This window comes from Poecilia formosa, unplaced genomic scaffold, assembly GCF_000485575.1.
Source record: "Poecilia formosa unplaced genomic scaffold, Poecilia_formosa-5.1.2 Scaffold465, whole genome shotgun sequence".
Lineage (NCBI taxonomy): Eukaryota > Metazoa > Chordata > Actinopteri > Cyprinodontiformes > Poeciliidae > Poecilia > Poecilia formosa.
In genome coordinates, this window is record NW_006800404.1 from 79386 (window position 1) to 93120 (window position 13735).

The following is a 13735-nucleotide window of genomic DNA, read 5'->3' on the forward strand; positions in this document are numbered from 1 at the left end:
CCTAATACTCTGTTGTGAAAATGCATTGGGTCGTTAAAGGAAGGCCGTATTCTGCATTTCCTGCTAAATAAAGTGACTCCACCTCTGATGTGTGTATCCCAGCTTGCCTGGACTCCGCTGCTGGCCGCCTTCAGCGTGGGACTGCAGGACTGTGACGACCCAGAGGTGGCCTCGCTGTGTCTGGAGGGCATCCGATGCGCCGTCAGGATCGCCTCCATCTTCAGCATGCAGGTCTGCTCGCACTGTCCCCACACACACACAGACACACACACACACGCACGCAGCAGTGAGAACATAAGAGTCAGGGTAGTGACTTGAGCTTCTGCTCTCAGCTGGAGAGAGACGCCTACGTCCAAGCTCTGGCCCGCTTCACGCTGCTGACGGCCAGCTCCAGCATCACCGAGATGAAGCAGAAGAACATCGACACCATAAAGACGCTGATCACCGTCGCTCACACTGACGGGAACTACCTGGGCAACTCCTGGCATGAGGTGCAGAATCCTACACATAAAATGAAGCTCTGACGTTTTTGTACATGCACCTCAACCATAGATTTTTATTTTGTTGTTGTGGTATGGTTGTCATAGATACTGAGGTGTATTAGTCAGCTGGAACTGGCCCAGCTGATCGGCACAGGGGTGAAGACACGCTACATCTCAGGAGTGGTCCGAGACAGAGAGGGGAGCATCAGGGGGCTTCCTCCTGGTACTGAGGAGTTCATGCCTCTGGGACTGGGTAGGTTCCCCCCAAACCGGGGATCTGCAGCCTGCGGCTCTTTGGACCTTCCAAAATGACTTTTGATATTTGGCTGAAAAAGTGGAGATCCAACATATTTTTTAAGGGTGCAGTATTATGTAAAATTGACTTTTTTAAGCTTCATATAATGCTATAATGTTATTCCCTCATCAAAAACATACCTGGTTGCTTTGATTCTTTTATGTATGTTAGAAATCCTTTAATCTCCCATGGCAACCTTTCAGCTGTGCAAAACACGGGGGTAGATCTAGCACAGCGTACTAGGCGCAAGTTTAAAAGCTTCATCTAAACAGAGCGCCCCTCCCTTCTGTCTCCCCCACTCAGCTCCTTCAGACTAGCCAGCAGCAACTAGAAATCACCTGGTAAAACTGCTAAGCTTATTACAGAGCCACTTATCAGTGAAATGCTGGTAAAACCGTTGTTAAAGGGTTAATAGAGGAGCAATGTTGCAGTGACTTCCTGAAGGTGGAGTTTTAGAAAGACCAATAATTTCTCAAAGACACAAAAGAATAATTTCATGATGTCAAATTTCTTTTAAAACATGTTTGTGCTATAAAATTGTACTTTGTGGCTGGAAAACAAAAATATCAACATTTTTGCTAGAAAAAACTTGAGCATTTAAAAAAAAAATTCTGAGATTTATCTAAAGATTTTTTAAAATTTCATTAAGTTTTTCAACTTTTGGAACTAAGAATAATTTAAATTTTTTTTTTCAAGAAAATTTCTGAGATTAATCTCAAAATTTTTGAGCTTTTTAAAAAATGTTCTATCTACATTGGCTCTAATACTTTTACGCCCATATTTTGCACTGTTTTGGTTAATTTTGTTTTCCTGTCTCTTATTCTGGCTGTGGGTTTTGATTGTAAGTTTAATGCGTTGCTGTTGCAGGAAACCTGGTTGGAAGTCAGGACAAGAGACAAATGGCTCACATCCAGGAATCAGTGGGAGAGACCAGCTCTCAGAGTGTGGTGGTGGCTGTCGACAGGTGGGACGACATTTAAAGTTAACTCTTCACTCCTTGCTGTCTTTTGCTTTACTTCTAAATCCAGTTTTCTTTTTCCAGGATTTTCACTGGCTCTACCAGACTAGATGGAAACGCAATCGGTGAGTCGACGCTGTTTGGGATTAGCTGCAGATTAGAAAATGAATCCATACACTGTGTGTCCATTTCTGTGCAGTGGACTTTGTTCGCTGGTTGTGTGCGGTGTCCATGGACGAGCTGGCCTCGGCACATCAGCCCAGAATGTTCAGCCTGCAGAAGATCGTGGAGATTTCGTACTACAACATGAACCGCATCCGGCTGCAGTGGTCTCGAATTTGGCAGGTTATTGGAGATCACTTCAACAAGGTCAGTGGAACAGTCCGGAATGTCTGCCTGGTTCGTCCTGTTCCCAGTTAAAGCCCCACTGCGGTCCGCTTCTCTACAGCAAAAATCTGCTCTGATGTGTCAACGGCTCCAAATAAATCATAAAGTGCAGAAAATTAGCAAAAACTAAGGCCATAGAAACGTAATAAGGTAGTAATTTTTTGAATAACTACCCAACTGTGTGTCCTTTTTTCTATTTGTGTTGAAGGTAAGGGAATATTGCTAAAGTGCCATGGGTTTGTTTAGACCAGAGCTAATTCTGAGAAGTATAATTTTAAAATCAAAATACTAAAAAGCTTGTTGAAGTCCTGAGTCTAAAGGGAACTACTCACTTCTTTGTTTTTAATGAGCTTTTACTTAATATCTTCATTTTTTTTGTTATTTTTCATGTTAATATTAATCCTGTGAGGTTTGAAGTTAATAAAATGTGCTCCATGTGAAGGTTTGATCTAGAACTATAAAACTACTTATCTATAGATCGATAAACAAATCAATATAAAAATATCACCATGTTTCTGTCGCACTTTAGCATGACAATAAGGGGAACACGGGCACTTAATTTTTCGTCCACTTAAAGCACTGATCACTACACTTCTTACAAAAGTTATGCAAGAAATTGACTTCATAGTTAGTTACCTCTAACTGAAGTTCAAAGTCGTGTTATTATTAATCAATCCTGTGATAGTTTTAAATTATTTTCTGTGCAAATATATTGAGCAAGTTGATATATTTTCCAGCTTTAATTTGAACCCAGTTGGAGCTGAAAGCTCACTTCCAATGATGACTCTGGTCTTTATTATAGGTGGGCTGTAACCCTAATGAAGATGTCGCCATCTTTGCTGTGGATTCACTGAGGCAGCTCTCCATGAAGTTCCTGGAGAAAGGAGAACTGGCTAACTTTCGCTTCCAGAAGGATTTCCTCAGGCCTTTTGAGCACATCATGAAGAAGAACAGGTGAAGATGGGGGTGATATGAGTTCAGAAAGGAGTTGGTACCCTTAGCCCTCTGAAGAAAAAAAACAATACTAGGGCTGAAACAGTTAATCAGATTGATAGTGATTAGTTGATGATTGAAATAATTGTCAACTAATTTATTAGTTGATTAATTAACTGGATAATACAGATATAAAAGAATGGCTGAAAGGACAACACAGTCAGAGCAGTAATTCGGCCAAAACTCAGTTCAAATAAAATCGAAACATTTTGTATTTAAAATGAAAAACCTTTTTCGTCTGTTAAAACGTTTTACCCAGAACTCCTGAAGTGGCATTTTAGCATCACCCGGTTCAAATTCTAAAAAAAAAAAAAAATCTATTTAAATACCTTTTGCTATCAATTTATTGATCTAAAAAAATAATCAGATTAGTTGGCAGTATATTTTATCTGCATCCTTTGCTACAAATGATCAAGCATTCACTAAAGGGCAATAAACGGTTTATTTTTCTTATTTAAAGAACTGTATTGCTTATTTACACCTTTTAATGTATTTGTAGTGTGTAAAAGAAGATTGAGTAGTTAAATGAAAAATCTGCAGAATGTGCAAATGTTTTATCTCATTATTCGTCAGAATAATTGACTAGAAAAATCATTAGTTGCCGGCCTACTCTGCTATAAATAAAACAGAATTTAGTTTTTGACTTTCCAATAAAAAAATGAAACATTTAAGAACAGAGCATTACTTCTGATCTCTCCTGTTTAAGCACCTTGGATTATTCCACCATCACATCCAGCATCTCTCTCTCTTCCCCTCCATGTGTCAGGTCTCCCACCATCAGGGACATGGTAATCAGGTGTGTGGCTCAGATGGTGAACTCCCAGGCAGCCAACATCCGTTCTGGTTGGAAGAACATCTTCTCCGTGTTCCACCAGGCTGCCTCCGATCACGACGAGACCATAGTGGAGCTAGCTTTCCAGACGACAGGCCACATCGTCAGTGAGTGCATCAACAGGGCTGCCATCTTTAAGCTGAGGAGGAGGGAAACCATCTAAATGCACTACAGGCAGGGGGCGACGTTGCTCCTGTGTGCTAATTTTTTATTTTTTTTGTTTCTCTTCAGTGAAAACTTTCCAGGAGCATTTTGCCGCTGCTATCGACTCCTTTCAGGATGCCGTGAAGTGTTTGTCGGAGTTTGTGTGCAACGCAGCTTTTCCTGACACCAGCATGGAGGCCATCCGGCTCATCCGGCACTGTGCTAAATACGTTTCTGAACGACCTCAGGTAACCTCACCCCAGCTTTTATTATAAGTCCATAACATGTTTGACAAAGAAAGCATTTATACTAAACTTGAGAAGATATTGATTTAGATTAATTTATTACAAATATTTTAAGGGACAGCGTTATGCATTTCCTAGACACTTTATTTTATTGATTCATTACATTATTTTTTTTTTATTACAAAGATGGTTGCTGGAACCTTTGTAGAAGATCCATGAATGGTCAGGAGTTCCTGCAACACTAGAAAGCTTAATGAGTAGAATAACACCATGCACCAATCTGATGGTTTCATAGTATGAGTAACAGATTAAAAATAATAATTGTTGTTGAGCTCATGTGTCTATTTCTTCAATAATTTAGCAGCAAAAAGGGTTTTTGAATTAAAACAGTTACTTACAAATTTCAATTAGAATTTGATTAATTACAGACTTTCCAATTAACTCAATTAAACATTTTAATTGACTCCCAGCACTAATTCTAACCTGTAAATATCCTGTCCAGGCGCTGAGGGAGTACACCAGCGATGACATGAACGTTGCGCCTGGGGATCGGGTTTGGGTTCGCGGCTGGTTTCCCATCCTTTTCGAGCTTTCATGTATCATCAATCGCTGCAAACTGGATGTCCGCACCAGGTAGAAAAACAAACGAGCCTCAGGTTTCTGTGCATCACCGACACACACTGCTTCCATGGAGGTAGCCTGCTTAGCTCTTTGAAACACTTGAATCTACTTAGTTGGGGTGAAAATAGTTTTTTGAAAATAGCTTTTATGACTTCCAGGACAGGGAAACATAAAAAAATTAAAAAATGAAATGAGTCATCAGGTTACAGCAGCAAACTGCAGTTTTGCAAAATATAGTAGGACTGAATGGAAGCAGCTAAAAGTCTCACTTTATACGTCAAATCAGTCTGGGTTTAACTCATGCAGCTTTCACTGCAGTAAAAGGCAGGTATCTTTTGAAACCATTTAAGTTGTGCAGTTAGGTTGTTTGGCTCATAAAAGGTCACTGCAAGCTGCTGTTACACTTACGACAGTGTGTCAGGGCCATTCTAGCTAGAAAAAAGGTGTAAATTTCTGCCAAAAAAACTCTGAAATTTTGAGAATAATCAGAATTCTTTTAGAAAAAACAAGGACATTTCTGAGCTCCTAAAATGAAAGATTTGTGACTAAAATCTCAAATTTAAAATAAAAAAAAAAAAAATTTTCTTGCAAATTTTCAACTTTTAAAACTCTAGAAAATTTTGGAGATAATCTTAATTTCTGAATTTAATTCTCAGTTTCTAGTCAATTTTTCACTTTTGAAACTCAGAAATTTCTACGTTTTTTTTCTATACATTTTCTGAGATTAATCTAGAAATTTCTGGAGTTTTGAGGGGAAGTTAATTCCTTTTATTGTTCCATCTACAACAACCCTAATCTGTGGTGGTGTATGGTGGATAGGAAGAAAGTCATAACAGTCTGACGTTCCGGTGTGTGTTTACTCTGTAGAGGCCTCACAGTTATGTTTGAGATCATGAAAAGTTACGGCCACTCCTTTGAGAAGCACTGGTGGCACGACCTCTTCAGAATCGTCTTCCGTATCTTCGACAATATGAAACTCCCAGAGCAGCAGACGGAGGTCAGAGTTCAAATAACTGATGAGTTGATAAAAAGCACTAAATGGGTGGAATAAGTTCTGAATGATGTTTTTTTTTTTCCTTTTTTTTTTTTTCAGAAAATCGAGTGGATGACGACGACATGTAACCACGCTCTGTACGCTGTGTGTGACGTGTTCACCCAGTTTTATGAGCCACTCAGTGAAATCCTGCTGCAGGACATCTTCACTCAGCTGCAGTGGTGTGTCCGCCAAGGTGATGACATCACTAGTGTCATTCTTGTGTCTGTGATAGTTAAAGGAATAATCTGCATTACACAGCTTTGGGGATTTTAAGCTCTAAAACACCCAAATGTTCCTGTCTAGAGTTTATCAGATGGTGCTAAAAAAATAATTCTGCAAATATCAGAGTTTCTTCACAGCCTGGAAAAGGATGGGATTTAATTCCAGCTTTTTCCAGGTTGGGAGAAGAATGGAAATAGAAAACAGGAGTATAGAAAAAGATTTACGTTTGCTGACTGGATTATATTGTGTTCATCCATCCATATGTCCATACATCCATCCATTCATTTCTTCATCCGTCCGTCCGCATGCTTGTCCCTCCTCTCGTCTTTATGTGTTGCCCGTTGTTCGGCGTTGAATCCCAGCCGCTCTCTGATTGGTTCCTCTGTGCTGCAGATAACGAGCAGCTGGCCCGGTCGGGGACCAACTGTCTGGAGAACCTGGTGATTCTGAACGGGGAGAAGTTCAGTCCTGAGGTCTGGGACGTCACCTGCTCCTGCATGCTGGAGATCTTCCAGAACACCAGCCCCCACGCGTGAGCCGCCACTTGCACACTTCACTCTCACATCACTCACTCATTGATTAGTTTTTTTAAGTGCAGCCATTTTGCTCATGCGTTAGTCTTGGTGCTGAAGGCCGTATGTCAACCCTCTGTGTAAATCTGTCACTGTGTTTTGTCTTTTCCGCCAATCAGCTTGTTGACATGGCGACCGGCTGGACAGGATGAGGAAGCTGCTGAGGGAAAGCACTTTGTAAGGAACTCACCCTGCAGTAACACACACAAGTCCCCCGTTACATTTTCACCATTCAGAATGTTTGTGCTGCGTTTGCAGGAGACCGACTTCGACAGTCAGTCCCAGAGCAGCTTCGACAGAGCTCTGTCCGAGAGGGGGCACAGCCAGATGTCGAGCGACGACACCTGGAAGGGCAAGTCCAGCGCCAGTGAGTAAACATGGCTGCCATCTTTACCCAAGGTCGACCGAAAGACTTCTGAGCATTTCTTTTCCCCGTCCCTCTGTCCTCCAGGAGTCTCGGACCAGAGGTTGTTTGCAGGCCTGCTCATTAAATGCGTTGTGCAGCTGGAACTGATCCAGACTGTTGACAACATCGTCTTCTACCCGGCAACCAGCAAGAAGGAGGATGCCGACAACATGGCTGCTGCGCAGGTACGCAGAGAAAGACCTGCTGCTTTATGTCAGCATGCTGTTTATCTAGAAGCTTTTCAGTCGTTATCTGGACGGGAAAACTTTTCTCACTAGAGATTGAAAGTTAATATTTTACATGATTGCAACAAAAGACATACTTTCTGGAACTGAATTATATCATTTGGAAATATAATGCTTTTCAGCTTTGTGGAAATAGAAAAGGTTTGCACGATGAAACTTGCTTTCTTTTCTAAAACAGGAATTACCAATGGCAGAAAATATTTTGAAGAAGTGGCTTTCACTTCACAAGATGCTCAACATTGTTTATTTTAATTTTGTATCTTTTATGTTGGAGTTCTCATAAAATTAAAATTTTATTCCCCTAATATTGCGACTGTCTTCTTGTAAGATTAATGTTATATTCTCGTAATGTAAAAAAAAAACAAAAGTCTTAGCCTGGCTCTTTTCGGAGTCTTTTAAGCAAAAGCTGTAAAACACGCTCGTCAAACAAGATGGCGCCATTCTGGGACGATAAATTGTCCCAGAAATTATTGAAATAACTGATAATATTGTTGTTTTGAGACCATTTGTAAGCAACCTAATGGTAATAGAATAATAATACAAGAACAGATTCTCAAAGAACAATAAACTTTAAATTCTAATCAACATAAACACTGGAACTGGAAGATATTTTAACTATCCAAAATAAGTAAATAAAACTACACAAACAACAAATTAATTATGAAACCTCTGTGAGTTAAATTGTCCTTCAAAATGAAGGGGCTAGTTGAGACCACAGCACCAGACTCAACACTTTCATCATCCAGTTTTTGGTAGAAAAGAGAAACGATAAAACGATAAATCATGTTAGTGGAAATTATTGTTTTAGTTCATCATATAATTTATTGATGACTCCAAACTATGGAAACTTAATTAGATTTTAAAAATCCATATTTGTCTTCAAAAACCAAAAAAGTTCTACCTTCTCAGATCATTCTATGAACTCTGTGGCAAACAGAAAGCCTTTGCCGCCCCACCCTCAGTGACTGGCGCTAACATGTTGTCCCCGTGTCCCAGCGAGACGCTCTGGAGCAGTCGGAGGCGGCGGGAGAAGAGCCGGCTTCGGATCAGGGCATGTACCGTCACATGACGTCCGCTCACCTCTTCAAGCTGCTTGACTGTCTGCTGGAGTCGCACAACTTCGCCAAGGAGTTCAACTCCAACAACGAGCAGAGGACGGCGCTGTGGAGGGCAGGTAGATGGAGGCTCTTTAATTACTATCAACAAAACCTTAAATTCCCTCGCTACAAATGATTGTTTTGGATCCTTTTCTGGAAGGAAGCTTCCTTTTCTGATCATTTTTCTTTTTCCTATCAAAATAAAAGCAGACCACATTTAAACCACCTAACCTTTTCTATTTTTTTTCTATTTTTTTTTTCCTCTAGGCTTTAAGGGGAAGTCCAAGCCCAACTTGCTGAAGCAGGAAACCAGCAGCCTGGCCTGCAGCCTGAGGATCCTGTTCAGGATGTACTCTGACCCCAAGCTGCAGGATTCGTGGCCGGACATTCAGACACGCCTGCTGCTGTGAGTACAACAGATGATTCTGATCATAATCAAATCAATAAACAGAACTCCTCTCATTTCAGAATACTCCTGTCAGAAAGAGCTTCATGTATGTAAATTACTATTACTGAAATGCTGTTGAGTAATGAATAGCCCCAGGGTTAATTACAGCATTAAAAAACAAATTTGAAATGTTTGTTGAAGAAAATTAGTTTTTTCATAGAATCAGGAATGTGTCCTCCATCCATCTGTAAACCTGATGAAAGTTTCACTTCTCGCTATACTGTTCTACTGAATGGCATCTGTAACTTCTCTTTTGAATGTGGAAAATATAAATTTAGAATGGAAAACGTTGGAGATTTCAAAGTTGAGGTTTCTTTTTATTACCGGAAAGAGAAAAATCTGAAGTTCTGGAACCCAAACAAGCTTTTACACTCATTTCTATTGAGACAAAACAGCAAACAATGACTATATTGGTTAGAGATGCACAAATTAATATCTGTATCATTTCTGATACTGACAAAAATTCTAGATGGGGTATCAATAACAATGTGCCCGATCCATAAGGACAGATTTATTCAGCCTAAGTCTGTGCTTTGTGCTCTGAGCAACGTCATGTTTTATTCATTTTACACTATACTAAGAACTTCTAATTCCACTTTCTGATCCATTTGGAAAAAGGTTTGTTGCAGTCAAACAAGGTAGTCAGCCTATTGTTTTGGTCAGTTTCTTTATCATTTACTTTTACATTGCCTTTTCTTCTCTTAATTGCACTGATAGGACAGATTAAAGTTGTTGTGTTTTGGTTGATCAAGCTTGTGAAGCTATTGATGTATTTAAGTGTTCTATTCTTGCACAGAGTTACCAAATATATTTGTAAATCAGTTTATGTATAACTGTGTTTTAAAAAAAAACGTTTTAAGTCAGTTCAGCTGTTTTTCTGTATTGGTAACGTTATCAGCCGATAAACCTCAGACATCTGTATTGGTATTGCAGGTGACAAAATGGATCGGTGCATCCCGTCCCTAGTAATGTTCTGGTGAATGTACAGACTTCCAGTGGCTGCTGCAGTCTCGATAGAATATGAAATATTCTATCGAATATGCAGTGATTTTTTTTGAAAATCACTGCAAGTTACTCCATCCTGTTTAGTTCTAGGTTTTAGTTTCAACACAAATGCTGAACTTTAAATGGACCTGAATGGGCTGATGCCAGATCAACTTGGGATAAATAGCAGCTGTTAGATGAAGCGGAGCTGTTTGTTTTTCTCACACATGTCTCATACCTCATTAGAAATGGATGAGCTGGTGCAGGCAGTGGAATATATTGGCATTTAAACGCCTGATGCAAATCCCCTCGTTGCGTTCGTCCCTTCTGACTCATTGGATCACTTCATGATTGCAGAGGTGGAAGTTTTTGTCTCAGGAAGCGCCGCTGGTGTCTTAATCCTAAGATTTTAAGGAACGCTGCTGATTTTCCTGCCGCACCTGTGACGTTCAGCTGTCGTTAAAGTGTGTGTGTGCCCCTTTTTTCAGGGTGTGTACGGAAGCTCTGAGCTACTTCATCAGCCTGACCTCAGAGAGCCACAGAGAGGCTTGGAACAGCCTGCTGATGCTGCTGCTCACCAGGACACTACGGCTGCCCGACGACAAGGCATGAACACACACACACACACATACACACATTTTACCTATCATCACACATTAGCTGTCAGTAAACCTTAAAGAGAGGCTCGGAAAATGACTGAAATGCCCACTGGTTTTAAATAAGTGGCATCAGAGGCGTTTTTGGTCAGGTTTTATTGATGTAAAATGTTAATAGTGACATGTTTTGACATGAGTCATGTCCTGTTGGTGTGAGCCCGTGAGTCATCGATGTGTCACTGCCCCCCACTGTGACTCAGATATTTTCTGAGAATTGTAGGCCAAAAGAGTTACAGTTTCTGTTTAGACAAAATGTAGCCGGGGACAGTAAAGTCTTTAAAAGGAGCAAAATCTGCACTTTAGTGGAATTCTTCAGTTCAAATTGAAAGGGGCAGTATTATATGAAATCTACTTTTGTGAGCTTTTCATTATGTTATGATGTCATTCCCTCATCAAGTACATACATGGAGTGTTGCTTTGATTCTTTCATGCATCTTTGAGAAATCATTAATCTTCCATAGCAACCATTCAGCTGTGCAAAACACCGTGGTGGACCTAGCTCCGCCTTTAAGGATGAAGCTCCTCCTCAGAGCTGCAGTTTCCAAGCTTTGAGCCTCCGCATCACAGAGCAGCTTTCCCCCCACAACTCTCCGACTCGGCTCCTTCGGACTAGCCAGCAGCGATTAGCAAACACCTGGTGAAACTGAGCATCTGCTGAACTTATTATACGAGCTACTTCTCAGTGCAATGCTGGTAAAAATGTTATTAAAGGGTTAATAGAGGAGACATGTTGTCATGACTTCCTGAAGGCGGAGTTTCAGAAAGAAGAGTTTTAGAGATGGAGGCCCAATTTCAATTTAAAATACCAAGTCAAAAATTTTTAAGGTATGTTTGATTTTTCTAGCAGTTTTTAACAACTGAAGGCAGCATAGTTTTATTGTGCTAGAAAATGGCACTATGTGACTGAATAATACATAATACTGCTCCTTTAATCCATGCGTCCTGTTCCTTCCATTTAGCATTTCAGCTACTCAGCATATCGCATACAATTCCGCTGATTGGAATGAGATTAAATGTTAAATATGAATAGTTTAAGACTCCATGCAGAATTTGTTCCCCATTTGTCCTAATAAGCATATTTCTGTCTTGCAGTTCAAGCCCCATGCTTCCTGTTACTACCCCCACCTGTGTGAAATGATGCAGTTCGATCTGATCCCGGAGCTGCGGGCCGTTCTCAGGCGCTTCTTCCTGCGCATTGGCTCAGTCTTCCAAATTGCTGCTCCCGACGGGGCGGCCGCCCGGACCCCTGTCTCCTAGAAGATGGTGGGGGAGGACGGTTCGGCGCATGTCTGGGTGTGGCAAAGGGGGGAAAAAATGTTTAAAAAAATAAATAATTTAAAATAAATAAAAACAAAGGAGAAAGTTGACGTGAGGATCTAAGGTGGACTTGATGCATAAACTGTCCTCTCGTCTGTCAGACCGGATTGGATTAGAGGGGGAATGGAGGGAATGGAGGGAATGGAGTCGGAGTGCGTTTCCGGTCTTGTTTCAGGATTCTACATCAAAGTGTTCAACGTTTCTGTCGTCTCTCAGCCTGTAGAGAAACCTCCATCCTCACTCTCTGGGATAAACAGCACTGTGACCGGCTCTCATCTCTCATTGTCCCAATGACAAAAAACTGTAAAGATATAATTTATTGTTGCTAAATCCTCTTTATGTTCTTGGATTGCTTTCTGGTTTTTTTGTTTTCATTTTTAAAGCTAATCTAAGAGAAAGGGAGTGAAGCAGACGGGAATCTAAAGGTTTCCCTTTGTTGAAAAATGGCTTTCCGCCAACTGTGCCTGTTTGGACGAGGACGATCTCATCAGTTTCCGCTCCACCTCCATATCCGAGTTGTTTGGGTAGCAACCGATTCCCGTTAACAGACTAAAAACCGTTTGCTGCACGCAACACTATCGGAGATCAAGCAGCTTTACATGGGACTTTGCTCTGTCGTCTTTGTTAGCGACATTTTATTTATTATTTTGATTATTTGCTTTTGCTTGTTTTATTGGTTGTTTTTTTCGTGAGAACTGCAAAGTTTACACTGAAAAAAAAGTGATTTTTTTTTTTTCTGGCTTCTTGGTCATTCAACATCCAGACTAACTGTTAGAGAATCCCTGTTAGCTCCTCAAACTCTGCCTTCATCCGTCAGTCAGGTTTACAGTCCATTTCCACACTTTTTGCACATCTGTTTGCCCCATTCAATTATTACTTCCGAATATCCATCAGTGTTGGTTTACTTTAACCTCACAGTTCAACAAAAGTGTTCAGGATAACTCCCGTCAACATCGTTCGATCCGCGGTTCATCCGGAGTGTGTTCCACGGGTTTTCTGGAGGATGTATGTAATTATTTCAAGTGCATTTAAATATATTTTTTTTGAAAAAGCATTCCTTCCCTTGCAACTATGGATGTCTACTTTTTCTTCCCTAATGCCAGGGAGTATATAAATAAATAAATATATATGTATATTATACAGTAAATGACAAAAGTACAGACTGTAAAGTTTTCCATGTAAGATACATAGAAATGAAAGTGCTTATATGGTTCTATACATAATATTGTGATGTAATCTTCCAAACATTTGGTGAAGTAATCAATAAATCTGATTTCTGGTCTGTTCCAGGTATTGTTGGCGTACTGCTAAACAACATTTTGTGTGTCTCAAAGGAGACGGTCTTCCTTTGACTGTTCCTTCAATGGATCCCCACAAAGGGTGCACCGATTGCAGTTTTCGTACTGATCACTGATCTTAAAAAAGCTGATTTTGGACAATACTGACTTGTGGGGTTACTTCACATGTTCTCATGGAAGTATGAGCCGATTGCCAATGTCCCCAAAATTAAGGAAATTACGGCAGATTTATCAGCATGCTCCTAGTCTCTAGAGACTCAGCTGATTCGTATCCTCCATCAGCTTCTTGTTCAGTACATCCACGATTCCTCTTTGTGCTCTGAAGTTTTGAAACCAGGTAACATTTCACCAGTTAGTGGTCAGGATTGGGTAAAACTGAATGTTACCTGATACAGCGAACCCTCCCTTCAGCTTCTGGTTCAAAAATTTTCAACTTCTGCTTTCCGATAGCATCCAGATCAAGATAATAGTCTCACAGTGTTTTTTCCTTATATTGA

General features: G+C 40.4%; 1 protein-coding gene across 1 annotated transcript in view; it reads left to right on the forward strand.

Annotated features, from left to right (window-relative positions):
* The window catches only part of arfgef2 (ADP-ribosylation factor guanine nucleotide-exchange factor 2 (brefeldin A-inhibited)), a 29625-nt gene extending 16392 nt beyond the window's left edge, over positions 1-13233 (forward strand). The window contains exons 20-39 of the mRNA XM_007578042.2: positions 103-231; positions 333-491; positions 588-735; positions 1645-1741; positions 1820-1860; positions 1935-2104; positions 2925-3076; positions 3882-4054; positions 4179-4339; positions 4839-4969; positions 5825-5954; positions 6051-6186; positions 6609-6747; positions 6907-6964; positions 7046-7154; positions 7239-7378; positions 8435-8612; positions 8803-8941; positions 10456-10573; positions 11716-13233. Coding sequence (XP_007578104.1) covers positions 103-231; positions 333-491; positions 588-735; positions 1645-1741; positions 1820-1860; positions 1935-2104; positions 2925-3076; positions 3882-4054; positions 4179-4339; positions 4839-4969; positions 5825-5954; positions 6051-6186; positions 6609-6747; positions 6907-6964; positions 7046-7154; positions 7239-7378; positions 8435-8612; positions 8803-8941; positions 10456-10573; positions 11716-11880 — 2673 coding nt within the window. The 3' untranslated portion in view covers positions 11881-13233. The remainder of the gene's footprint in view (positions 1-102; positions 232-332; positions 492-587; positions 736-1644; positions 1742-1819; positions 1861-1934; positions 2105-2924; positions 3077-3881; positions 4055-4178; positions 4340-4838; positions 4970-5824; positions 5955-6050; positions 6187-6608; positions 6748-6906; positions 6965-7045; positions 7155-7238; positions 7379-8434; positions 8613-8802; positions 8942-10455; positions 10574-11715) is intronic.
* The last annotated feature ends 502 nt before the right edge of the window (positions 13234-13735 follow it).